The 27322-nt window shown below is 38.4% G+C and overlaps 1 protein-coding gene across 4 annotated transcripts in view; it reads right to left on the minus strand.

Annotated features, from left to right (window-relative positions):
- The window catches only part of cac (calcium voltage-gated channel subunit cacophony), a 1845957-nt gene that overhangs the window by 215292 nt on the left and 1603343 nt on the right, over positions 1 to 27322 (minus strand). For all 4 annotated transcript variants that reach the window (XM_071696567.1, XM_071696568.1, XM_071696569.1 and 1 more), the window contains one exon: positions 22580 to 22736. In XM_071696567.1, coding sequence (XP_071552668.1) covers positions 22580 to 22736 — 157 coding nt within the window. The remainder of the gene's footprint in view (positions 1 to 22579; positions 22737 to 27322) is intronic.

Here is a 27322-nt window from a genome sequence, read left to right on the forward strand (position 1 = left end):
GTGAGAAGGAGATGGAGTGAGTATTTTGAAGGTTTGTTGAATGTGTTTGATGATAGAGTGGCAGATATAGGGTGTTTTGGTCGAGGTGGTGTGCAAAGTGAGAGGGTTAGGGAAAATGATTTGGTAAACAGAGAAGAGGTAGTAAAAGCTTTGCGGAAGATGAAAGCCGGCAAGGCAGCAGGTGTGGATGGTATTGCAGTGGAATTTATTAAAAAAGGGGGTGACCGTATTATTGACTGGTTGGTAAGGTTATTTAATGTATGTATGACTCATGGTGAGGTGCCTGAGGATTGGCGGAATGCGTGCATAGTGCCATTGTACAAAGGCAAAGGGGATAAGAGTGAGTGCTCAAATTACAAAGGTATAAGTTTGTTGAGTATTCCTGGTAAATTATATGGGAGGGTATTGATTGAGAGGGTGAAGGCATGTATAGAGCATCAGATTGGGGAAGAGCAGTGTGGTTTCAGAAGTGGTAGAGGATGTGTGGATCAGGTGTTTGCTTTGAAGAATGTATGTGAAAAATACTTAGAAAAGCAAATGGATTTGTATGTAGCATTTATGGATCTGGAGAAGGCATATGATAGAGTTGATAGAGATGCTCTGTGGAAGGTATTAAGAATATATGGTGTGGGAGGCAAGTTGTTAGAAGCAGTGAAAAGTTTTTATCGAGGATGTAAGGCATGTGTACGTGTAGGAAGAGAGGGAAGTGATTGGTTCTCAGTGAATGTAGGTTTGCGGCAGGGGTGTGTGATGTCTCCATGGTTGTTTGATTTGTTTATGGATGGGGTTGTGAGGGAGGTGAATGCAAGAGTTTTGGAAAGAGGGGCAAGCATGATGTCTGTTGGGGATGAGAGAGCTTGGGAAGTGAGTCAGTTGTTGTTCGCTGATGATACAGCGCTGGTGGCGGATTCATGTGAGAAACTGAAGAAGCTGGTGACTGAGTCTGGTAATGTGTGTGAAAGAAGAAAGTTAAGAGTAAATGTGAATAAGAGCAAGGTAATTAGGTATAGTAGGGTTGAGGGTCAAGTCAATTGGGAGGTAAGTTTGAATGGAGAAAAACTGGAGGAAGTAAAGTGTTTTAGATATCTGGGAGTGGATCTGGCAGCGGATGGAACCATGGAAGCAGAAGTGGATAATAGGGTGGGGGAGGGGGCGAAAATCCTGGGAGCCTTGAAGAATGTTTGGAAGTCGAGAACATTATCTCGGAAAGCAAAAATGGGTATGTTTGAAGGAATAGTGGTTCCAACAATGTTGTATGGTTGCGAGGCGTGGGCTATGGATAGAGTTGTGCGCAGGAGGATGGATGTGCTGGAAATGAGATGTTTGAGGACAATGTGTGGTGTGAGGTGGTTTGATCGAGTAAGTAACGTAAGGGTAAGAGAGATGTGTGGAAATAAAAAGAGCGTGGTTGAGAGAGCAAAAGAGGGTGTTTTGAAATGGTTTGGGCACATGGAGAGAATGAGTGAGGAAAGATTAACCAAGAGGATATATGTGTCGGAGGTGGAGGGAACGAGGAGAAGTGGGAGACCAAATTGGAGGTGGAAAGATGGAGTGAAAAAGATTTTGAGTGATCGGGGCCTGAACATGCAGGAGGGTGAAAGACGGGCAAGGAATAGAGTGAATTGGATCGATGTGGTATACCGGGGTTGACGTGCTGTCAGTGGATTGAATCAGGGCATGTGAAGCGTCTGTGGTAAACCATGGAAAGTTGTGTGGGGCCTGGATGTGGAAAGGGAGCTGTGGTTTCGGGCATTATTGCATGACAGCTAGAGACTGAGTGTGAACGAATGGGGCCTTTGTTGTCTTTTCCTAGCGCTACCTCGCACACATGAGGGGGAGGGGGATGGTATTCCATGTGCGGCGAGGTGGCGATGGGAATGAATAAAGGCAGACAGTATGAATTGTGTGCATGGGTGTGTATGTATGTGTCTGTGTGTGTATATATATATGTGTACATTGAGATGTATAGGTATGTATATTTGCGTGTGTGGACGTGTATGTATATACATGTGTATGGGGGTGGGTTGGGCCATTTCTTTCGTCTGTTTCCATTGCGCTACCTCACAAACGCAGGAGACAGCGACAAAGCAAAATACATATAAATAAATAAATAAATATACATATAGGCAAGTACTCACAAGCAGCTTGCCAATTATGAGCAAAGTGGTGTTAGTGTGATTAAAGCTTTTTTTGTGGTCATGGGCATGTCATAGGACTGAAGAGTCAAAATCCATAACATGCACCATGTTGCAGTTTGTGGTCACTTCACTTCAACTGGACAGTAACACACAGTTTAGATTGATAGCTTTTGATGGCAATGTATATTTCATAGGTGCTCTTAAGAATGGTGCCAATTGTAGATGGTCAGGAGCATGAATATGCAAGGTTCATTGGCCTGTTAGTACTGCCATAATATTTCATGGGAACTTGAAGCATCCCAAGTTAGTGTGAGCTTTTGCACTTTTATTCAGTTCCTTTCATGTAATGCCAAAGAGACTTGTCTTACACCAAAGTTATGTGAAATAGTTTTGTTTTATATTCTCATCCTTATTATAATTACCACATATTTTCGTTAATGTTGTACTTGCTACAGTTGTTGTGTAAGCATATTTGATTGCTGTAAGAAATTAAGGCTAGGGGCTGTGGTAGGACATACTGTAGAGGGCCAGGAGGGGTGTATAGGGGATAGGGGAGAAAGAATACTTCCCACGTATTCCCTGCGTGTCGCAGAAGGTGACTAAAAGGGGAGGGAGCGGGGGGCTGGAAATCCTCCCCTCTTTTTTTTTTTTTTTCTTTTTTTTTTTTTCTTTTTTTTTTTCAATTTTCCAAAAGAAGGAACAGAGAAGGGGGCCAGGTGAGGATATTCCCTCAGAGGCCCAGTCCTCTGTTCTTAACGCTACCTTGCTAATGCGGGAAATGGCGAATAGTTTGAAAGAAAAAGAAAGAAAATATATATATGTGTGTGTGTGTGTGTGTGAGTGGTTGAGCCATTCTTTGTCTGTTTCCTTGCCCTACCTCGCTGACGTGGGAAACAGCGATTAAGTATAATGAATGATATGATATGATATATATATATATATATATCTTTCTTTCTTTTTTTTTCAAACTATTCACCATTTCCCGCGTTAGCGAGGTAGCGTTAAGAACAGAGGACTGGGCCTTGGAGGGAATATCCTCACCTGGCCCCCTTCTCTGTTCCTTGTTTTGGAAAATTAAAAAAAAAATGAGAGGGGAAGATTTCCAGCCCCCCGCTCCCTCCCCTTTTAGTCGCCTTCTACGACACGCAGGGAATACGTGGGAAGTATTCTTTCTCCCCTATCCCCAGGGTTTGATTTTAAATAAGGAAAAAAGGATATACCTCGAACAGTTTTCATCGTAGGATTATGAAATATATCTTCAATACAGGATGAAAGTAAAATTCACTTCCCATATAATTCTGCTTGTACTTTATGATGTAAAAACATGTTTTGCAAGTTCACTTTTAGAAACTAAGGTATTTTTTTTTGCCTTTAAACTTAAGTTGATGTGGTATGAAATATGATAAGCCATTATGGGTCACTTCTGTTATTTTGATATAATATCTTTTAATGTGAAATATCAGTTATTTCTTTTAATAACTGCTTACAGGTTGCATTCACAAAGAATCAACTAAAAGATAAATGGTTTTTCCATTTAATAAAAGATATTCTGGTAATAGATATAATCTGTAAAGAAAGACATTAGAGCTTTTCCTCTGAAGCTATCATAGGTTATGGCTTGTAAGACATATCCAGAATCAAAATGATTATTTTGCTTTGTCGCTGTCTCCCTGGTTGTTTACTTTGTTTATGGTTGGGTTGTTAGGGAGGTGAATGCAAGAGTTTGGAGAGCGGGGAAAGTATGCAGTCTGTTGTGGATGAGAGAGCTTGGTAAGTCAGTCAGTTGTTGTTCGCTGATGATACAGCACTGGTGACTGATTCATGTGAGAAATTGCAGAAGCTGGTGACTGAGTTTGGTAAAGTGTGTGAAAGAAGAAAGTTGAGAGTAAATGCGAATAAGAGCAAGGTTATTTGGTACAGTAGGGCTGAGGGACAAGTCAATTGGGAGGTAAGTTTGAACGGAGAAAAACTGGAGGAAGTGAAGTGTTTTAGATATCTGGGAATGGATTTGGCAGAGGATGGAACCATGGAAATGGAAGTAAGTCATGGGGTGGGGGAGGGGGTGAAGGTTCTGAGAGCATTGAAGAATGTGTGGAAGGCCAGAACATTATCTCGGAAAGCAAAAATGGGTAAGTTTGAAGGAATAGTGGTTCCAACAATGTTATATGGTTGCGAGACGTGGGCTATAACATAGGGTTGTGCGAAGGAGGGTGGATGTGTTGGAAATGAGATGTTTGAGGACAATTTGTGGTGTAAGGTGGTTTAACCCAATAAGTAATGAAAGGGTAAGAGAGATGTGTGGTACTAAAAAGAGAGTGGCTGAGAGAGCAGAAGAGGGTGTATTGAAATTATTTGGTCACATGGAGAGAATGAGTGAGGAAAGATTGACAAAGAGAATATATGTGTCAGAGGTGGAGGGAACGTGGAGAAGTGGGAGACCAAAATGGAGGTGGAAGGATGGAGTGAAAAAGATCTTGAGGGATTGGGGCCTGAACATACAGGAGGGTGAAAAGCGTACAAGGAATAGAGTGACTTGGAACGATGTGGTATACCAGGCAGGACATGCTGTCAATGGATTGAACCAGTGCATGTGAAGTGCCTGGGGTAAACCATGGAAAGTTGTGTGGGACCTGGATGTGGAAAGGGAGCTGTGGTTTCGGTGCATTACACATGACAGATAGAGACTGAGTGTGAACTTATATGGCCTTTTTTGTCTTTTCCTAGTGCTACATCGTGGGGGGAAAGGGGTGTTTTTTTGGGGGGAATGCTATCTCATGTGTGGCAGGGTTGGCGACGGGAATGGATGAAGGCAGCAAGTATGAATATGTACATGTGTATGTATGTATGTGTGACAACACATGAACCAAAAGAATTCTGTGAACTCTTTGTGGCTGGAACTGTATGGTTCAACAATATCATCACTGTAGCAGTCTCAACTGGGTTAGGGCAGGCCCAAAATGAATGAGCTGCCACAACCATGGTTAAGGGGTTAGTGAAGGGTAAAAATGGCAAGTACATCCTCATTGGAAATACTGAGGGTTAAAAGGTACTAAAAATGATATTCCTAAGGACATCCTGTAAAATGTCTCAAGCTTATGGGACAGACTGCAAAGAAGGGAACATGGATGTACATGAACTCACTCATGAGATCATTGTTGTATGAATGTGTTATTGATTAACTTCATTTGCTCTCTATATAAAGTTCATGCAGCATGCTTGTTGTGCAGAGAATAGGCTAGCATTCGAAAGGCGTGCATCAGCAGCCAGTGTTAAGGTACCATTACATGACACACAAACATATCAATCACAATCATCTCAGTCCAAAAAAGAAGTGAACAAAAGGCTTAGAAGCTAAGCCTCCCACACTGTTTCACACAAACAACACAAAAATAACCATGGTGCACAGAAGCCAGAAAAATGCATGTATAGCCAAAGGTAATGCCATATTTGCAAAACAATTATTCTTGTAATTTAGTCTGACATACAGTTAACATTAACCAAAGCATGTCAACAATACTAAGTACATTAAGTAAAAAATCCCAATTTTAGAAAAATGTCTGTGGAAAGAGATTTTATAAGCATAATGAGAATTCTATTTTCTTAATATGCTGGCATACCTTTTTACCACCTGCATTCACAAGCTGAAATGAAATGGTATATCACTGATTCATGTTGAGCATTGAATACTAACCATTTATCAAAAAAAGGATTGATATTCCCAAAAATAGCTTCGGTCACTATGCCTACCCTTTAATCGGTGTAAATTTTTTTAACATCCCCTGTAATGGTATGGATTATGTTTCTACATGATTTCAAACTTACAAATTTATATATCCTTAACATAAAGATACCTAGTGATAATAAAGAACTGAAATTCATAAGCTGATGAGGAAAATCACATGAGACTCAATATCTAAAAGTAGATGTGTTTTAGTAAAGTTCTATGCCAGTGTCTGAGGTCTGTTATCTTTTAATGTTTCACTTTGATCACTATAACTATGGTCTCTTGATACCAGGACTATCTAGAAACAATACAAAAACTAAAATAAGCCATTACATAAGAGTATAACATTAAGTGAAAGAAAAGCAAACCCTAAACCAAGGTTATTCAACTGGTGGCCTTCACACCAAATTTGGCCCTTGAGTGGTTTTTCTTTGGCCTTTTGACAGACTTAGATGAATTAAAATAAATTACATATCTAAGTGCTTAAGAAATCAAATGGAAGTAAAATAAATGTACAGCCCTTCCATCAATTTGAGTTTCATAATCCAGCCCTACTACTAAAGTAATTGAATAGCCCTGCCCTAAACCTATGTCTAACTGACCAGCTTGAGATATGCCAATACCTGTGGTGCCACTACATCTTTCTCTAAAACTGAATAGATCTGAAGGAATTCCTACAAACTTACCTTAAATATGAGGCAGTAAAATAAAAGATATTCACCTTTCCTTCCTTTGCACAAGGCCAGGATAAGTGGTTTCACACACATTCCCCACAAATGCCTCCAACGTTGAGAGGGTGAAGCGACCATGGGTCAAATGAACATGGCCACACCTATCATCAAGACCTACATACTTATGCTGCTCCACATCCATGTCAGCACCTTGACCTACATCCTTATCACCTTGATCCACATCCCATAACCTAGTACCACAACCAATCACCTAGCCTCCCATATCACCCCACCAACTGTAGCAGGAGTGAAAAAGAGGGACCTTGTGAGGTTTGGGGAATGCACCCCTATTATTCTAATATCTATGTTATTAGGTAAAGTTTGCATAGATACAATGAACATACAAAGTATGAAAATACTAAAAGTTACCTTAAAAGACACATAACATATACAACATTCCCACACATTAATTATTCAAGACTGTATATGAAATTTTTCAATATTCAGTGTTCACTTGTTAATCTAAAGTTCTTAATATCAAATCCAATACAGCAACAGAATGAGTACAATTTCTTACTAAACTGGTCCTGTCACTACTTACATAAGACATAAGGACCTGCCCAATGGAGATGGTCTTCTGACTGATAGTTTGGACTGGCTAAATGTCCCAGTGCCCATCGCTGGTATCCTATCGTCACTGCATATTGCTACTTTGCTTACAGATATACACTACTGTTGAGTTTTCTTTGCATACTTCTGATAAAACATCTAAAATTCACTGTCATTGTCATCTGAATTTACATAAAGGTTTCTTTAGAATCATAACATGAATGTATACCACATCTATTCCAAATTCTGACAAGATTCATCAGGCATCACCTGATTCCTTTGTAGGCAAAAGTATTGACATGTAAGAGAAACAGGGAGTCAAGTGAGATACTATCAATTTGTTTGAATATGCAGGGGATACTGGACATTCTGGTGATGTAACTTATTTTCATGTGAAGTACTTTTGATTTAAAATAATGAATTCATTAGGATATAAAATTACTTCAGCATTTTGACATGAAGGTTAACAGACAAGCTGATCAGTGGAAACTACAAAGATAAATATTTCAATGATGTCTTTAGGGGATAAATTGAATCCCCAAAATCTGTCTTTAGAGGATAAATTGAATCTCCAAAATCTAACTTTATCAAAAACTTATCCACTACAGACTGTGAATCTGAGGTCTGCTAGTATACTTAATGTGGCTTACACTCTTCAGCAGGAGTTTTATTAACAGTCACAGCTAAAACTGTCAACCTATATAAACTACAGAAATCAGAGGATTGATCCAAGAGGCCTGAACCTAGCTCCACATACATGAATCATGTCAGTGTTTTTAATCCTGAGTCAAAGGAATATAAGTAGTTGAAGGGCATCTCAAAGGCAATTTATGGAAGTGGAAGAAAAGTACTTGAACTGACTCCTAACACAGAAAAAATCATTTAAAAGGCACTGATGATGTATACAGATAATAAGTAATCACATGGTGGAAAATTATATAACAGTGGGATGACTATGAAAATCAGAAAAAAATGTAAGTCTATTTCATAGTAATGTTAGTGAAACATACCAAGATCAACAAAAACCTTACCTTACTTCCTGTAGCTACAAACATTTACTAAAATTTTCAATGTTTTAGTAGCAATGTACCAATGTTAATGTCATCTGCTGCATCAAGTCATACAGTGAAGAATTTGTGCTGGAATGCACTTGAGATCTGGAACTTGTTTGTGTGCATGTAAATTTAATTAATGCTCAACAACTACAAGTAAATATCAGACAAAAACCACACATTTTTGAAATACTACCAAAGTTAAGATATATATTGCTATTAAGGATGTTACACAAGGTTTTTATAGATTGTTCAAGATATGTTCTACTAACTTTTGCATTAAATAACCCTATCATTTCCTTGATCTTCATAACCCTCCCAACTACTGTCTTATTAATCATTCCAGGATCACTTCATGTTACCATATCTCATAGGTACTTTTCTGAAATACTACTACATGTTTAGGAGTCCAACAGTAAGCTTTACTTGCATTACATAAGATACTTTTGTGGTGCCCTTAACCATTTAGTTACTATATCCCACAAAGGATATTCAATTCATAATTTAAAAGGCAACAATTCATGGTTTTGCCTATTAAAGGATTACAGCATATAATTACCAATTTCAACAGTTTTGGAGACTTTCACCTTGGACACCCCCTTGGGCTAGTCCTAAAGGGAACACGCACTAGAGATATAAACTGACAAGATAGATTAGCAAGTCTAGTATCAATAAAATCATTCCACCTTCTTACTGCACTTCCTTTTTCTATGGAATACAATTCATAGAAAACTTTCTCTGCTCTCAGGATACTGAGCCACAAGTCTACTTCATTAACAATCTACAAAATGACATGGGGATGGAAGTAAGTTCTCTGACAAATAATACGAGATAAATGCCAGACTTTGAGGGAAATCAAAGGTGACGATGGGTTAATGGATAATGACATGAAATGGAGAGAAACCCGATAAATAAAGTTAAGAACGTTAACACAATATTGGAAAAGACGGACAAGCATATTACTACAATAGGGTAAGTTTACCAGAACCTGTGTCAAAACCTCTACACATTTTATGGCAATGTTGGCAGCAAATGAATCCTGCATGACACAATTGCAGGCAACTCCACAACAAGACAAATGGAATGCAGAATCTAACAAGAACAAAGATAAAAGTACAAAGCCATTACAGAAACACAATCAAATATAATTTACATTCAATTTCTAGGTACTGTTTGTGTGTTTCTGTGCATATAAACAAGTTCCTGTGCATAAAAACTCTTCATCAAGTAGTAGGACAACAATATTATCAGGGTACTGCAACTAGAACATTCAAAATAAGTTAATCTTGAGTTTTCAGTGAAGTTAGGAGAAATTTTTAGGTTCTCTTGATTTCTAAAAGGTTTTCTAAATTTATGCTGAATAAATCCACACACAGTATCCCTTATCTTCATAACTCCACTTACCGTTAACTTATTAATCATCACACAATAAAATGAAATTCAGAATATGCTCTGGCATCCATATTCTATTCTCTTTGCAGTATACACTACCACTGTAAAAGGAATGAGCTAAATTCTCAAGCTATTTCTACAATTCCCACACACGAAAACTTCACCGAACACAAAAATCCATTTCAAGGAAAAAAAATCTAAGATACTTATACAACATGACCCAAACAAACCTACAGAATAATTATCATCATATAACACTTAAATCCCTTTCAAAGGGCTTCTGCATCTTTAAGGCTGTGCTACATTTATCATCAGGGAAACAACTGGTTCCTTCATAGTGACAAGTTTCCAAAAAGACTGTACTCATTTTCATCCACTAATGATGATAAAACCTTGCTGAAGGAAAATTTCCCTCCACGACATAACCTCATGCACGAGGAGGCCAATAACACCTACTAGGTGAACCATTGGTATTAACAACAGCATAAACAAAATATGCAATTGAAGGGAAAAAACATTACTGACCACTAGGAGCAATTCTGCATGGATAGTACTTGAATGCAATGGTTGTCCACTTGAGCAGAGTACCCTAAAATAATCCTCAAGAACTGACTAATTATAACCCTTTAACAGGTATATCTGAGACAAAATTCTAAACTCAAACCTGACGCAGGAGAGAAGGTTCCTGAAAAAAAAATACTCCCTTCTGTCCAATGATGGTGACAGAGCCTTGCTAAAGGTGACACATCACTAAGAATGCAGCCAGTAACAGGTAAGACCTTTTTTTCCTTCATGGAAGATCACCATTTCCTGTGACCACAAGGTAACACCAGGAACTGACAGAAAAGGCTACATCTGCTCACATCCATTCTCCAGCTCTCATGTGCAATGCACCAAAACCACCGGCCCCCATCCAGAAATAGATCCCAGAGACCTTTTCATGGTTTATCCCAGATACTTAAAATGACCAGGTCATTCCCCTGACAGCATGTCGACCCCAGCATACCACATCATTCAAATTCATTCTATCCCGTGCATGCCTTTCACCATCCTACATATTCAGACCATGATTGTTCAAAATCCTTTTCACTCCATCCTTCCATCTCCAATTTTGGTCTCCCCATAAAAGTGACATATAAATAGGTATGCATAAGAGTTTTAATAAAGACAGTAAGGTGTGATTGTGAGTAGGTTTAGAGGAGGGTGAGTGGCTCCAGATGAAGGTGGGTTTGTGTGATGGGTGCATGATGTCACAATGGCAATTTAATTTATTTATGGGTGTTATGTTGAGGGAGGTAAATGTATGGGTCTTACAAGAGAGGGACAGGTATACAGTCTGTTAGGAGTGGAGGTGCCTGGGATGTAAATTATTTGCTGATGACATGGCACTGGTGGCAGAATCGAGTGACAAACTGCATTAGATGGTGTCAATGTTTGAGTGTATAAAAGGATGAAGCTGTGAAAATTGTGAATAAAAGCAAGCTTATCAGGTTTATCAGTGCAGAGAGACAGTTTAGTTGTGGTGTGAGTTTGAATGGAGAAAACTTGAAGTGAAGTGTTTTAGATACCTGGGAGTCATCATGGCAGGGAGTGGAACCATGGAAGCTGAGGTGCATCATGGGTAGGAGAGGGGGAGAAGGTCCTAGGAGTACAGAGGAATACATTAAACTGTATCTCTAAGGCATCATAATCAGTATTCACCAACATACTCAAACTATTCATCATCATTCTCAAACTCATTCCTACTCTCAGCACTGCCAAAATAGCTACACTCTGCTACTCATGATTGCAAAGAAAAGACAAAATACTCTGAAAATCATAAATATAAATACAAAAACACTGTTACACAGCTTATTCTCTAACTGTTGGCCTATGTCAGCATAAAAGGTAAAGCAAAACAAATCAAGTCATAGTAGTTAATAAACTACTGACTAATAAATTAATAAAATCATAACTAAACACGAGTTAAAGAACTATGAGATTTAAATGCAACTAAATAATAAATCAGCAAATGAAAGGACAGAACTCCTCCTAAATCGATGGCATATAGATGTTTGTAAAAGGATGTAAAACATGCTCATGAATACCAAAGGATAATGTAACATCTGTACTGCAGTAGAGTTCACTAGTTATGGAGACTATTGCCTTGGCAAACTCCTACAGGGAATTCCAAATGGGAACAGGCATCAGAGATATAGGCAGACTGATGGATAGAAAGGGTAGTGAGTGGTGGAATGAAGAAGTAAGATTATTAGTGAAAGAGAAGAGAGAGAGGCATTTGGACGAGTTTCATAGGGAAATAGTGCAAATGACTGGGAGGTGTATAAAAGAAAGAGGCAGGAGGTCAAGAGAAAGGTGCAAGGGATGAAAAAGAGGGCAAATGAGAGTTGGGGTGAGAGAGTATCATGAAATCTTAGGGAGAATAAAAAGATGTTTTGGAAAGAGGTTAAATAATGTGCGTAAGACAAGAGAACAAATGGGAACATCAGTGAAGGGGGCTAATGGGGAGGTGATAACAAGTAGTGGTGATGTGAGATGGAGTGAGTATTCTGAAGGTCTGTTAAATGTGTTTGATGACAGAGTGGCAGATATAGGGTATTTTGGTCGAGGTGGTGTGCAAAGTGAGAGGGTTAGGGAGAATGATTTGGTGAACGGAGAAGAGGTAATAAAAGCTTTCCTGAAGATGAAAGCCAGCAAGGCAGCAGGTTTGGATGGTATCGCAGTGGAATCTATTAAAAATGGGGGGGACTGTATTGTTGACTAATTGGTAAGGATATTTCATATATGTATGATTCATGGTGAGGTGCCTGAGGATTAGTGAAATGCATGCACAGTGCCATTGTACAAAGGTAAAGGGGATACAGAGGAGAGTTCAAATTACAGAGTTATAAGTTTGTTTAGTATTCCTGGGAAATTATATGGGAGGGTATTGATTGAAAGGGTGAAGGCATGTACAGAGCAGCAGACTGGGGAAGAGCAGTGTGGTTTCAGAAGTGGTAGAGGATGTGTGGATCAGGTGTTTGCTTTGAAGAATGTATGTGAGAAATACTTAGAAAAGCAAATGGATTTGTATGTAGCATTTATGGATCTGGAGAAGGCATATGATAGAGTTGATAGGGATGCTCTGTGGAAGGTACTGAGAACATATGGTGTGGGAGGCAAGTTGTTAGAAGCAGTGAAAAGTTTTTAACGAGGATGTAAGGCATGTGTACGAGTGGGACGAGAGGAAAGAGATTGGTTCTCAGTGAATGTCGGTTTGTGGCAGGGTGCATGATGTCTCCATGGATGTTTAATTTGTTCATGGATGGGGTTGTTAGGGAGGTGAACGCAAGAGTTTTGGAAAGGGGCAAGTACGCAGTCTTTTGTGGATGAGAGAGCTTGGGAAGTGAGTCAAGTTGTTGTTTGCTGATGATACAGTGCTGGTGGCTGATTCGTGTAAGAAACTGCAGAAGCTGGTGACTGTGTTGGTAAAGTGTGTGAAAGAAGAAAGCTGAGAGTTAATGTGAATAAGAGCAAGGTTATTAGGTACAATAGGCTTGAGGGACAAGTCAAATGGGAGGTACATTTGAATGGAGAAAAACTGAAGGAAGTGAAGTGTTTTAGATATCTGGAAGCAAATTTGGCAGCGGATGGAACCATAGAAGCGGAAGTGAGTCACAGGGTGGGGGAGGGGGCAAAAGTTCTGGGAGCATTGAAAAATGTGTAGAAGTCGAGAACATTATCTTGGAAAGCAAAAATGGGATGTTTGAAGGAAGAGTGGTTCCATCAATGTTATATAGTTGTGAGGCGTGGGCTATAGATAGAGTTGTGCGGAGAAGGGTGGATGTGTTGGAAATGAGATGTTTGAGGACAATATGTGGTGTGAGGTGGTTTGATCGAGTAAGTAATGAAAGGGTAAGAGAGATGTGCAGTAATAAAAAAAGTGGTTGAGAGAGCAGAAGAGGGTGTTTTGAAATGGTTTGGTCATATGGAGAGAATGAGTGAGGAAAGATTGACAAAGAGGATATATGTGCCAGAGGTGGAGGGAACGAGGAGAAGTGGGAGACCAAATTGGAGGTGGATAGATGGAGTGAAAAAGATTTTGAGTGATCGGGGCCTGAATATGCAGGAGGGTAAAAGGCATGCAAGGAATAGAGTGAACTGAAACGATGTGGTATACCGGGGTTGACGTGCTGTCAAGGGATTGAACCAGGGCATGTGAAGCGTCTGGGGTAAACCATGGAAAGTTTTGTGGGGCCTGGATGTGGAAAGGGAGCTGTGGTTTCGGTGCATTATACATGACAGCTAGAGACTGAGTGTGAACAAATGTGGCCTTTGTGTCTTTTCCTAGCGCTACCTCGTGCACATTTGGGGGGAGGGGGTTGTCATTTCATGTGTGGTGGGATGGCGGCAGGAATGAATAAGGGCAGACAGTATGAATTATGTACATGTGTATATATGTATATGTCTGTGTGTGTATATATATATATGCATACGTTTCGATGTATAGGTATGTATATGTGCATGTGTAGATGTGTATGTATATACATGTGTGAGTGGGTCTGTTTCCTTGCGCTACCTCGCAAATGTGGGAGACAGCAACAAAGTACAATAAATAAATAAATACAATAATACTAAATACAGTGAAACATCTCTTATCAGTAAACTGAGACAATTAATTGTTTAAAAAAATGCATGACGCGTATCAGGTGGATGTGCGTCAAAGAAAAGATGGATGATGGAGATGTTTGAGGTCAGCCTTAATATTTACCAACATTTCTTTCTTTCTTTTCTTTCATATTCTTTGCTATTTATAGCATTAACAAGGTAATTCAAGTAGCAAATGAAGAAACTGCCTTAATCATCTATGTTCACTCTCTACTGTCATGTACAACGCACACACACAACAATCCCCATCCACAACCAGGCCCTACAGACTTTTCTGTGGTTTCCATGACTGCCTCACATGCCCAGGCTCAGTCACTGACAGCATGCCCTCTACTCTCTATTAGACATTGCTCCAATTCGCCATATCCTATGCATAAATTACCCCTCCCTCCCCACCCACACACACACACACACACAACCGCCACTACCACCACCTGCTTGTTCAGGTCTCAAGCACTCAAAATCTTTTCTTCTCTGTCCTTACATCTCCAACTCAGTTTTCCTCTCATTCTTATCCTCTCCACTTCTGACATATATACCCTCTCCTCATGCATTCTCTACATATATCCAAGTCATTTCAACACATCCTCTTCAGTTCTTTTAACTTCAATATTACACAGCTTTCTTTTAACCTATAATTTCTTACTTGAACAACCCTAATTACACCATATTGTCCTCAAATCTTTCATTTTCAACACATCTAAAGCCTATGCCTCACATTCATACATCACCAGGACCACTTTACATCATCAAGATGCCCATCTTTGTCCTTACTGACGATGACCTTTCTTTCCACACTCCACAATGTATATAGGACCTTAGCCACCTCCTCCACCCTATGGTTCACTTCAGCTTCTACATTTCCCTTCAGTGCCAGTATCATCAAAATAATCTTTTTTCATACAGGCTTGCTGTTTACCACATTAGCGAGGCAGTGCCAATAACAGATGAAGATATGGCCTCACTCACATTCACTCTCTAGCAGTCACATATAATGCACCAAAACTAGATCCCCCTATCTACAATCAGGATTCACATGCCTTTCCATGTTTTCTGCCAAAAGCTTCACATGGCCTGGTTCAGCCCTCTGAGAGCACATCGTTTCAGTAAACCATGAGGCTACAATTCACTCTATCCCTTGCACACCTCACACCCTCCTTCATGTTCAGGCCCCAAGCCTTCAAAGCATCTTTCACTACAACTTTCCACCTCCTCTGTGTTTTCTACCTTTTCCTTGTCCTCTCCATTGCTGAAATGCATGCCCTATTAGTCATCCTCTCCATACGTCCAAACCATTTCAGCACACCTTTACCAGCTTTCTCTTGCATGTTGCTCTTACCAAAACACCTTTCTCTTACTCTATCATTTCTTATTCAATTAACCCTCCTCACACCAAATACTGTCCTCACACATTTCATTTTCAACACATTCACCTTGTCCTTTACATTTCTGTCTAAGGTCGATGCCTTGCATCCATACAACATCAACAGGATTACCATACCACCAAACATACCCATATTTGCTCTAAATGACAATGACCATAACACATACCCATATCTGCTTTCAATGACAATGATCCACATTCCTCAATGCACCCAAGTTCTTTGCCCCCTCATCTACCCTAAAGCTCACATGGTTACAATAACTGCCACATCCAATCCCAGGTATCTAAAACACTCCACTTCCCCTACATTCTCTCCTTTCAAAACTCACACTCCATATAACCTCTCTTTTTACTGCTAAACCTAACAACAATTCACTCTCAACTTTCTCCATTCAAACACCCTCCAAAACTCAAGACACCAACTTCTGCTGTCTCTCATTTGAATCTGCCACCAGTGCCATATAATCAGCAAACAACAAATGAATCACCAACCAAGCCTCCTACGCCCAGCAGTGTGCACACCTGCTCCTCTTTCCAGACTCTTGCATTTACTTCCCTCATCAACTCATCACACATCCCTGCTGCAAACCCACTTTGAACCACTCATCCTCCTCTTTAGCTACTAACACAAATGTCCTCTAGCTAATCATTTCTCACTAATCCTATAAGCTTTCCTTCCATATCATGTATGTGTTACACCTTCCAGAGAGCAATTCTCTCAACCCAATCATATTGGTTCTCCAGATCCATAAATGCCATATACAAAACTTTTTCTCTAAGTATTTCTCACACACATTCTTTGAATCATATAGCTGATTTATACATCCACTATAACTCCTAAAATTATGTTGCTCCTACCCATTTTGATGCTCTGTGCATGCCACCACCCTCTCAATCACTAATCTTCCATACAAATTATAAGGTACTCTGAAAAAAATTAAATTCTGTAATACCTCTTAATTCAAAGACTCAACTTTGACCCCCTTGCCTTTAAAATGGCACTAAAGAAGCATTCCATAAATCCTCAGGAACCTCATCATAAGCCATACACACATTAACAATCCTACATATTCAGTTAACAACAACCTCTTTCTTATGAAATTAAACTGCAATACCAAGCAGTATTTTGAAGGTTTGTTGAATGTGTTTGATGATAGAGAGGCAGATATAGGGTGTTTTGGTCGAGGTGGTGTGCAAAGTGAGAGGGTTAGGGAAAATGATTTGGTAAACAGAGAAGAGGTAGTGAAAGCTTTGCGGAAGATGAAAGCCGGCAAGGCAGCAGGTTTGGATGGTATTGCAGTGGAATTTATTAAAAAGGGGGTGACTGTATTGTTGACTGGTTGGTAAGGTTATTTAATGTATGTATGACTCATGGTGAGGTGCCTGAGGATTGGCGGAATGCGTGCATAGTGCCATTGTACAAAGGCAAAGGGGATAAGAGTGAGTGCTCAAATTACAGAGGTATAAGTTTGTTGAGTATTCCTGGTAAATTATATGGGAGGGTATTGATTGAGAGGGTGAAGGCATGTACAGAGCATCAGATTGGGGAAGAGCAGTGTGGTTTCAGAAGTGGTAGAGGATGTGTGGATCAGGTGTTTGCTTTGAAGAATGTATGTGAGATATACTTAGAAAAGCAAATGGATTTGTATGTAGCATTTATGGATCTGGAGAAGGCATATGATAGAGTTGATAGAGATGCTCTGTGGAAGGTATTAAGAATATATGGTGTGGGAGGAAAGTTGTTAGAAGCAGTGAAAAGTTTTTATCGAGGATGTAAGGCATGTGTACGTGTAGGAAGAGAGGAAAGTGATTGGTTCTCAGTGAATGTAGGTTTGCGGCAGGGGTGTGTGATGTCTCCATGGTTGTTTAATTTGTTTATGGATGGGGTTGTTAGGGAGGTAAATGCAAGAGTTTTGGAAAGAGGGGCAAGTATGAAGTCTGTTGGGGATGAGAGAGCTTGGGAAGTGAGTCAGTTGTTGTTCGCTGATGATACAGCGCTGGTGGCTGATTCATGTGAGAAACTGCAGAAGCTGGTGACTGAGTTTGGTAAAGTGTGTGGAAGAAGAAAGTTAAGAGTAAATGTGAATAAGAGCAAGGTTATTAGGTACAGTAGGGTTGAGGGTCAAGTCAATTGGGAGGTGAGTTTGAATGGAGAAAAACTGGAGGAAGTGAAGTGTTTTAGATATCAGGGAGTGGATCTGGCAGCGGATGGAACCATGGAAGCGGAAGTGGATCATAGGGTGGGGGAGGGGGCGAAAATTCTGGGGGCCTTGAAGAATGTGTGGAAGTCGAGAACATTATCTCGGAAAGCAAAAATGGGTATGTTTGAAGGAATAGTGGTTCCAACAATGTTGTATGGTTGCGAGGCGTGGGCTATGGATAGAGTTGTGCGCAGGAGGATGGATGTGCTGGAAATGAGATGTTTGAGGACAATGTGTGGTGTGAGGTGGTTTGATCAAGTGAGTAACGCAAGGGTAAGAGAGATGTGTGGAAATAAAAAGAGCGTGGTTGAGAGAGCAGAAGAGGGTGTTTTGAAGTGGTTTGGGCACATGGAGAGAATGAGTGAGGAAAGATTGACCAAGAGGATATATGTGTCGGAGGTGGAGGGAACGAGGAGAAGAGGGAGACCAAATTGGAGGTGGAAAGATGGAGTGAAAAAGATTTTGTGTGATCGGGGCCTGAACATGCAGGAGGGTGAAAGGAGGGCAAGGAATAGAGTGAATTGGAGCGATGTGGTATACCGGGGTTGACGTGCTGTCAGTGGATTGAATCAAGGCATGTGAAGCGTCTGGGGTAAGCCATGGAAAGCTGTGTAGGTATGTATATTTGCGTGTGTGGACGTATGTATATACATGTGTATGGGGGGGGTTGGGCCATTTCTTTCGTCTGTTTCCTTGCGCTACCTCGCAAACGCGGGAGACAGCGACAAAGTATAAAAAAAAAAAAAAAAAGTTTTGTTGAGTATTCCTGGTAAATTATATGGGAGGGTATTGATTGAGAGGGTGAAGGCATGTACAGAGCATCAGATTGGGGAAGAGCAGTGTGGTTTCAGAAGTGGTAGAGGATGTGTGGATCAGGTGTTTGCTTTGAAGAATGTATGTGAGAAATACTTAGGAAAGCAAATGGATTTGTATGTAGCATTTATGGATCTGGAGAAGGCATATGATAGAGTTGATAGAGATGCTCTGTGGAAGGTATTAAGAATATATGGTGTGGGAGGCAAGTTGTTAGAAGCAGTGAAAAGTTTCTATCGAGGATGTAAGGCCATGTGTACGTGTAGGAAGAGAGGAAAGTGATTGGTTCTCAGTGAATGTAGGTTTGCGGCAGGGGTGCATGATGTCTCCATGGTTGTTTAATTTGTTTATGGATGGGGTTGTTAGGGAGGTGAATGCAAGAGTTTTGGAAAGAGGGGCAAGTATGAAGTCTGCCCCTATAAGCACAATCACAAACAAAAACTTATCACTTAAAGGCCTATCGATTATATGCAATCTAAAAATGTCTGCTTAAATCTTTCCTACTCCACATATAATTTTGCATGTCCCTCTTATTAAACTATGTATTCCCAATCACCGGTCTTTTCCCAGCACATAATTCCACAAACTGTTCATCATATTCATTCACATCACTGAATACCCCATGCTGCCCATTATACTTTTAACTGCAATATGACCTACTTTCACATTATAATCATCTTTCATTAATACCAGATTTCTTGCATCAAAACTGGTGATGTACTCACACAGTATATCCCAACACACACATTTTTGATTATCTCTTTTGTGGCCAGGTGTATAAGTACTAAATACTCACTGCTCATCATCCACTTTCATTATTACCAACACCAGCCTGTGACTCACTTCCCTATACTCTTTCACATATTTCCACAATTCCTTCATTAAAGTGTTGCACCTTACTCAGCTCTAGCCCTCACACAAACCCTAAGACATTCCTCCTCACCCAGGAGTTTTGTTTCATTCAGGGCTTCAACAGCAAGGGTATTTTCCTCAAAAATACTAATTTTCTATCCTTTCTTGTCATGGCAACACCAAAAATGCCCTAATGGTTACTGAACAGCTTATGCCCTGCCATTTTTTTTTTTTCTTTTTTTGAGAACGGCCCTGTCCATTAACATGTCATGGCATACTGGTCTAGATATGGGACTGTAATGACCTATGTACACAGACTACTACTTCCATGAAAGTGTAAGAACTTTCAGAGATTACCAAGATCTGATATTAAAAACATAGCCTTTTCTTCATATTACCATAAACGATATAAGTTTTAAAAGAAGCAAGGAAAACAGAAAGCATGAGTTAAGAATTCTCCTGTATATGACTTTGTCAAAACTAGTAGAAAAGAATAGCTAACTGGCACTTGCTTTCAGCTTTCCTTGTTACATTTTTGCATGACTTTTGTTTTTTCTATTTCTAATGGAAGAAACACAGTGAGAGATTACCTGCAAATTAAACAACTCAGGCAAAAGACTGCAAATCCCATGTGCAGACCCATAAGAAAATCCCAAGGGGACAAACAAAAAAATCCATGGCATATTTACAATCTTTTCATGGGTGGAGCTCCTCTCTCATGTATTTACAAGAAAAAACTAATATATAAAATCATAGTAGGAGGAAACTATGCATGATTAACCCTTTCTAGATGTACTTTCATTTATCGTTGGTAAACTAGTTGGAATATGATACTGCAGAAAAACTGGTTTATCTTCATTCTCCACAAATGACTCATGGATACAGTGATCTTCTTCATTTCTAAGAACCAATTCCCACCATAATTCTCTAAAAAAGTGTTGACAACTACCTCTGCACCAGCACTGTGGTGGAGTCCAGACTGAAGGTCCTACATTCTGGTGGAGAGGCCACTAAACACTGAAAATTTTAGCAATAGTAGAATATCACTGATATTTTAGTTGGGGCAAAAGGGGATTATTTTCAAAACATAGGGATAGCAAATTCCTATGTCTTGTTTCCTCCAGCAACAATTCAGGGACAAAGAGTGACCTTGCTTTAACAAGATCCTCATAGTACTCAAGGAGCTCTAGGTTATATGTACAATGGTCCAACTAACTATGTAACAGACTTGGACTGAACAATATTTCTAAGAGGGATAGGCAACTCTTAGGGTAAAATCAGCATCAAAAAAGGTTGACTAGTTAACACTAATATGTTACATGCACCTAAAATCTTTATGCTCTGTTCAGATCTCTAAATCCATAATCAGAATGCATGGGAGGAGAGACTATTTCATATGGCATAAGGCAACACACACAAGGTATGAAACCCCAACTTAAAGATGCCCTAGAAAACATGTTTCATTATATGAAAAGCTTGCATCTGCAAGGGGTTACTGTTTGTTCTTGCCTAGCTTCCCAGTTGGTTAATAATGCAAGTAGGGGACTGCCAAATGTAAGGAAGGGCAATCGAACCCATTCAAGGTGAGCTGAGAGGGTTTGTATTCATCCACAAGTTGCTCCCTACCCTATCAGAAAAATAGTCCCTTCAAAAAGAAAGAAAAAAAATTCCCAAAGATTGAGCAAAAGGAACCTTTTATCTACCAGAATGCCAGTCAAGGTCAATGAGGATAGAATCCTAACATCAATGGTTGACTGACATGTTCACTCCCTGGTTGTGAATCTGTATTGTCACTATGGGAAAACACTGTTCCAGTCACTACCTCTGTGCATTTCCCTTGTAAGGAGTTCATATAATGAATGCCTCCAGAGAGACAAAGAACTAGACATAACCAAAGAGAGAGGATGGAAGCAGATGGGTAAGAGGGAGGAAATAAGCACATGACCTATGCAAACACTGAAGAGACTGACAGGTGATGATAATGAGCTGGGATGCTCTGTATGTGGTAACTGACCATATGTCTCATGCTGGCATACCAAGTGTCCATTAAGTTCTCAGTAATTTCTATAACAGAAATAACATGTGTGCATATGGTCTTGATGGTGTTTATGAGATATACTGGAAGCATACATATGTTCTCAAAGTATTTATGATCTGATGGTGTTTATGAGATATACTGGAAGCATACATATGTTCTCAAAGTATTTATGAAAGTTATACAAAGTGCAAATTTGTCCCCAGTAGTGTTAATGAACAGTACCCAATCCTTGAAAAATAAACAAAAATAAATCATAAATGTACCCATTGCCATGGTCTTAGAAAAGTAAGAAAAAGATACTCATCCATGTTCAGACAAAAGAAGTCAGCAAGACACAGTTTGTTTTTTTCATGGTATGAAGAATAACGAGGTGCATCTATACTGGCAGTTCAGGCACAACAACATTGCTGAGTGGAGATTGCTGATAAATCAGAGGGTGGACCCGAGCTTACTATGTCACAAACCACTTATCAGGAGGTTAATAAAATGTAAGAGGCATTAACTTCAGCATTAAGATGGTGGTTAACAGGTTTCAAAGCCATAGCAAATTTTATAAGCAATAATCAAACTGTACTCCTCTAGGTATTCTGTCATACTTTTGAAGCTATATATTATCCTCCAAAAATTACTAAGTTCACTTCCATCTCATTTATTGGTGTTCCTGCTTTTTTCCTGCTCTTTTTTACTTTCCAACCTTCACTTTGTGCACTACAAATTCATGCTACAACAACAATCATTACTTCATTTTAGTGGTAGCCAGAGCAACTATTTCATTAATCTGAAAGACAGTAAAACAGATTTTTCATAGAAACAACATAATTGTCTACAGTACTCTGACATAAAAAAGTATGGAAGAAGTTTGAATGCAAAATCTTAAGATAAGAAGGTTACATGTTTTCCTGCTTAAATTGTAAGTAAGGCTGAAATAATATGAAACAAATTGAAAGCCACTTTCTTTTTACCTGAACTCATATAATTCACAAAATTGCAAGTTAATAACACATGCTAATTACTGCTAGAAGTGCCCATTCCATGATAAACTTTAATTCTACACTTACCAAGAAGGAACAGAGGAAAATGAAAGACACAAAGTAGGCATAAGCAACATTAGAGCCACAAGTCTTCTCTCTGTCATTTGTAAATGCTTCAGGATCACATGGTCGTCCTTTGATGCATGACAGCATGATACTCTGCCAGGATTCCCCCGTAGCACATCTGCACATACCACAAGTACATTATATTTTGCATGAACTAAATTCTGTTATACACTAAACTTAATAATTCATGCCATCAATGTGCTTTTTGATTACTTGTAAGAAAAAGATAATCAAATTCCTAAAAATTCTACATTTCTAAATTTATCATACACTCTACATAACATAATGAATAAGCCAAAATATTCAGGGCAATCAGGACAATCAATGCTTTAAACTATATTTCTACAAAGTTGACTGGTGTAATAATTAATTCCTGCAATAATTGTTTAAGTAATATGCTTTCTTGAACCTACAAACTTTATAGTAATATACTGAAGTCTGTGTCTTGAACTTACAAACTTTACAATAATAAGTTTCAGTCAAATCCTAAATTGTGCCACACACTGAATCAATGAGTCTGCTTAAGATATCCATTAAATTTTGCTTTCCGTGTTGACATATGGTTAAGTAAGTGAAATAAAACATTACATTAAATAATACAACTTTTGGAAAAAGATATACTAAAATCTAAGCTACAAAACACTAAACCTGAATAGTGATTTCCTTTAAAAAGAGCCTTTCAATATAACAAAAGTAATAATCAAATCCCAAAAGGCTTTCTTCTTAATTCATATGAGTGAAGCAATAATCATGACCATTCAACAATAAGAAAAATCATTAAGCCAATAGGATTAGCAATAATATTGTATGTAGTATGAAGCTTACTGTTTGATATGAAAAGGACAAAGAGTGCAATAAACATAACAGACACGCCTCAATCAATACAACATAAAACACAACCAATCACAAATAAATGTACTATTTTTCAAAGAAAAATCAAGTAGATTCAATTAAAGATTCTGTAATTGTTTGTTAAAAATAATTTCTTTTAAAGGTTCTGATCATTGAAAGCATCTATTTGCTTCTGCTTCTGAATGATACTTAATATATATCTCTACGTTTCTCAGATGTAACACAGTTATGTACTGTAAAGGTCTAAAGCTGGAACACACAAAAAGACTATTCAGCTGTGGAGAGTAAAATTTTCAATTCCACTATGGCTATTATACTTAACACAAGTTGATTTTTCTCTTACTCTAACTGGAAACTTAAGCTTATCAATGCTCTCTACTTTTCACATTCTATTCAGAAATTCATCCTGAATCTGCATACATATTTCACTACAAGTTGAATATTGAGATAATATAATATTTGACCAATCTTCTCAACACAGTTTTCTTGATAATACTATATTCTAAATTCATGGAAGTTTAATGTCATTTTATGTCACCAACATTGCAGACCCTCTTTTAATTTTGGTCATATCTACTTATCTAATCCATTCTATCTTCATTTACATTCATTTTTTTTTTTCATACGATTCGCCATTTCCCGCATTTGCGAGGTAGCGTTAAGAACAGAGGACTGGGCCTTAGAGGGAAAATCCTCACCTGGCCCCCTTCTCTGTTCCTTCTTTTGGAAAATTAAATGGTTACATGTTCCTAGTAAACTTATCATTATCCAGTCTAACTGAACCATAAAATCAATACTTCAAATCTATCCGAGATTCTGGTGATCAAAGTTATCCTGATGATGTAAGGGGGTTTTCTTAGTGTATTTCATGACTATGTTTTTTCTATCACATCTTATATGACAAAAATATTGGAGGTTTTAATAAAATAATATCAGTAGCAAGAAGCTATTGCTTTCCTTCCAGATAATCAAACTGCTTTTGAATTATATTAGATACATTCACCACAAAATATCCACATATAACTTTTAAAAGGAATACAAAAAAAATTTCAGGTGTTTCACAAAGTCAATAAAACAGTATTAATGCTATGGTTAGAAATAAAGATACTATATTCATCTAAAAAGTATGTATATCATTATGAGAATATTGGTAACAAATGATGAAGTTTATAAAAGATGGTAAGAATATTCTAAAGAACTGAGACTGACTGGAGATGATAGTGAGGAAGTTGCCTACTCATGCAAAAAAAAAAAAAAAAAAAAAAAAACACAAACAGGAGAGAGAGAGAGAGAGAGAGAGAGAGAGAGAGAGAGAGAGAGAGAGAGAGAGAGAGAGAGAGAGAGAGAGAGCAATGTATTTCAAAGGAGAAAGTATAAGGAACAATAAAAGTTACAGAATGGAAAAAAAATGTGAGTCTGTTGATGGAATGGTGACTAAGATGGTGAATTTGGAAGTAAAACTGCTGTAAAGTGAAAAAATGGTGCCTGATGACTGGATAATGCAGTTGTTGTTCTACTGTACAGTGGAAAGTGGAAAAATAGGGTGTAGGCCTTACAAAAGAACAAGGATCCTTAGCACAGCTGGTTAGGTGTACTGTAAGAAATCCTGGATGTGAGAAGCAAGGTAGGTTTGGGATGGGAAAAGAGTGCATACATCAGATTTCTGTTCCAAACAAATTGTGGAGAGAATATAGAGAGAAATAAGGTGTATGAAGCTCTTACAGGTTCAGAAAAGACATATAATATAGTCAATACAAAACCACCTTGGGAGGTTTGACTCTATATGGTGTGCACAGTTAGAACTTATGAAAGCTTTTGTAATAAAAGGAGTGCATGTGTGAGAGCAAGTGAGGGGTCCGAAATAAATGTGGGGGCTCATCAAAGTTAAGTGATGTCACCATGATTATTCAATGTTTTTACAGATGGCGCATTATCTGAAATGAGAGCTTGATGGGGTGACTGTGGTGTGATACCTGACCATGGAGAAACAGATTGTGAAATCAGTCTGCATGGTGAAGAACCAGATGTTATGGATGAGTTTTAGTACATGGAAGTTCCATAATTGGGGGAAAGGTAAAGATGAAAGCAGACATGAGGGAAAAAATTGGGATGCACTGAAAATCCCAGCGAAAAGGAAAACATTTCAGCATTTGTGCAAAAAGCTTGTCCCATTTCTGATATATGGTTGTAAACCATAGTGAATATCGGTCATGATGGAGTTAATGGACTCTACCTAAACAAGGATACACTGCAAAAGAAAGTCATCTTGACCAAGAATATCTCGTCAATGGGTGAAAAGGAGTAGTCTTGTCAAGAAACCTTATACTTATAGAGGTCCATTGCTTCCTGCTTCTAAATGTAGCACAGCACAGGAATAAAAGGAAACCCATAAAATGGATCTTGTTGAATGATTAAATAAAAGGTCAAGATAAGTAAAAAAAAATAAGAAGTGTCAAGATGTTAAACTGCATAGTATAATTGGAATTAGAGGATTCACAGAACAAAAGTGTGAGAAAGTTATGTGGCATGATAGATTCTTCAGAAAAGGGCATGAATGAATCTTTTAGGATGGTGTTGTCACAAAGAATGTATGTCAGATGAGAGGCTGTTCATGAAGCTCTTAAGTATGAAAAAGCCTACATAAATTTTACCGACTTACTCAAGAATGATTATATGATATGTATAATCCTGCATCTTTACAAGTAGGTTACATCACTTGGTGAAATTCATCCAAAATAAGAATTGGTTTTAAAAGTACACATTGAGAACTTATGAATAAAGAAACATACAAATGCCAAAATAAAGTCCAAACTCCTTTTGACATTTATTATAAAACTTTCCTTTACCTTCCCTTTTCTCAATGACCTTCCTTTCTAATCAGATTCAGTAAGTGAACATGGGAAACAGAAGAAAGTATTATTCCTACAGCAAAAAAAACTAAGCAAAATCCCAGCAACATCTAATGGTTTACTTACCTTCTGCCTCTAAAGGTAAGATCACTTTGTTCAAACTAGTGGTTTCTACAGCATCTCCATTGCTGAAATGCCATATCATGAAACTGAAGCTGTAATGTACCCATGTGAATACCTAAAGCTTTATTCTTATCTTAACCAAAAGAAACCTACCAAGTTGGTAGTTACCATTTTAATGCTGTATTTCTATCAAATAATGTTCAACAAACTTTCTAATCTACAAATATTTTCCGTAACATTTATCATCCACAGAGTTATATCTAGAGTTTAAATTATTTATCAATATTTCATGTCTGTTTCTATGTTTTTATGGTGTCATAGTCACCAGGTATGGTCAGTGTAACATAAGTTAGGAGCTAAATGGCAGCTCCATCGCACACCTCTCACCATTCCAAATGTTCAGGCCCTAATACCCTAAAGTTTCCTTCACTCCATCCTTCTGTTTCCATCTCCATCTCTTCCCCACCCCTTCACTTCCAACACCTAAATCTTCTATGCTAGTTTTGTTTCTGTCAAACTCTCCATATGCACTGTACTTGCTTTACATCTTCGTGTCTGAGCCTTTTACTTCTCAGAAATTCAGTATCACTTATCATGTTTCAATGGTAGTTTTTGCTGTGAAAGTATTTAATAAAATACAATTATTAGCAATGCCTTTAGGCATAACAACATAAACCATCATTAATCATCACAAAGTTTGCCCAAAAATGTAAAGGAAATTCTTATTTGGTTGTTACTGAAACATATCCTTGTTCACTGGGCCATCAATAATTCTGATGATGCTTTTTCAGACAAAGTGGCTGTAATGTTAGTCATCATTTATAGTACTGTCATTAAGATTGAATATATTCAGCTTTCAAAAGATTTTCGTAAAATGTTT

The sequence above is a fragment of the Panulirus ornatus genome, chromosome 59, assembly GCF_036320965.1.
Source record: "Panulirus ornatus isolate Po-2019 chromosome 59, ASM3632096v1, whole genome shotgun sequence".
NCBI lineage: Eukaryota > Metazoa > Arthropoda > Malacostraca > Decapoda > Palinuridae > Panulirus > Panulirus ornatus.